At 47.1% G+C, this 1,515-nt stretch overlaps 1 protein-coding gene across 1 annotated transcript; it reads left to right on the top strand.

Moving 5' to 3' along the window:
• Positions 1–195: 195 nt before the first annotated feature.
• Pmar_PMAR017799 (hypothetical protein) lies at positions 196–529 on the top strand (the record flags this gene model as incomplete). The annotated part of the gene is made up of 1 exon (XM_002774274.1): positions 196–529. A coding segment is annotated over one exon (334 nt), but the record flags the coding sequence as incomplete, so codon positions are not given.
• Between the last annotated feature and the right edge of the window lie 986 nt (positions 530–1,515).

Below are 1,515 nucleotides of genomic sequence, written 5' to 3'. Positions count from 1 at the left end.
ATGTTTGCCAGGCCGTTGCGCCAAAGTACCAATGCGGTATTGGAGAGATTCAATAACGAGAAGCCTCTTCGACTACTGCGGGGTGCGCAACCTTTGAAAGAAAAGGTGCACAAACCAACAGTAGAAGAAGCCTCTAGAGCCTCCAAGGAAAACCGAACACTGCTTACGAGCAGGTTCGAGAGAATTTGGGAGGATATGAGAGAGAAGTCTCGTCAAGAATTGATAAGAGCAGCGTCGAAGCTACCGGTCCAGAAGATTGTCGTTGGTGATTGGGTGTGGATAAGTAAACCCAAGCAACACAAGTTGGATATTCCTTGGCAAGGCCCCTATAAAGTTGAGCAAGTTCAAGGAGTATCTGTGGTTGTTAACGCCAAAGGCAAGAAGATGACAGATAGTGTGGCTCATGTTCTTAAAGTGGTATCACCTAATGAAGGCGGGTGGCTGAATGTTAAGGGTAAATCTCTTATTTCGGTGAACACCTTGATGTGGTTTGGTGATAATGAAGCTGGCTTGGTGATCGATGGCAGAGGTAATGATCATATCTTACATATGGTCAAGATTAGCCAACGATCTATGGATGAGTATGAAGTCCTTCTACTATATTGGGATGAAATGAAGGGCTCTGTATGTGGTTTCCCTTTATCCAATCCCAATGGCGCGGAGGGTGACAGCAGTCGGTTCAAGCCTTTACTGCGTATGCGGTCCTTTTGTCCACAATTTCGAGACAAGGAGTGGGTAGCACTTAATGTTAAACATAACACAGGGCTATTGACTAGAAGATCGACATTGACGCTGAAGAAGTGGCTTGGTGCAACCACCCACTTCGGGAGACAAGAGTCTTCCGCGAGCCGAGAGTGTGGGGAGGGTACCACTTTTGGGCGAGCGCTAAAACCAATTTCCGGGCATCCCTGGCCGGAACCTATCGTGCTTCGGTTTGCCCATTGCTTACGCGATTTTCGCTCTCCACCGACAGATTTCCTTCAGACTTTCCAAATACTCTCCAACACTCACAGAAAGAGGAAATCTACTCAAAAGACTCTTCTGTACGCATTGAGGCCTCTGAAATAACTTAAAAACATCGTTTTTTAGCCGTCTCTCGCCTTGCTCTCTTACCTCTTTCCTGTCTCGCTCTGAGCAACTCACGTCTCCTGTGGAAATCCGGATCGCCCGAGCCGAGTAGAAATTGCTCGCTCAGTCATCGAAGAGCGCGCGCCCACTCACAACAGACAGTGTCACAAGAGACAGTCTACCGCCAATGCAGTCTCCTCGTCTAGGATATTACGATTGGTCATCTTGTCATTTTTCTCTTTATACCTTCCACAGTGCCTCTTGCCCGATAAGCGCGCTGTACTTGGCAGTCTGCAAACCCTAAGTAGCTCTTGTAATAGGTGTGCTTTCAGAATACGACGTGTTTATTCACAAGTAATGCCTCAAAGCCTTTTCGAAGGAGACATGCGTTATATCTGACATATCATTTCTCAGAGTGATCTCGTGGGAGTGTCTGGCAAAGTATCC

This window comes from Perkinsus marinus (assembly GCF_000006405.1).
Source record: "Perkinsus marinus ATCC 50983 genomic scaffold scf_1104296958526, whole genome shotgun sequence".
In the NCBI taxonomy this organism is placed as follows: domain Eukaryota; phylum Perkinsozoa; order Perkinsida; family Perkinsidae; genus Perkinsus; species Perkinsus marinus.
Note: the sequence above shows the minus strand (reverse complement) of the source record. Positions and strands in the feature narration are given on the sequence as shown.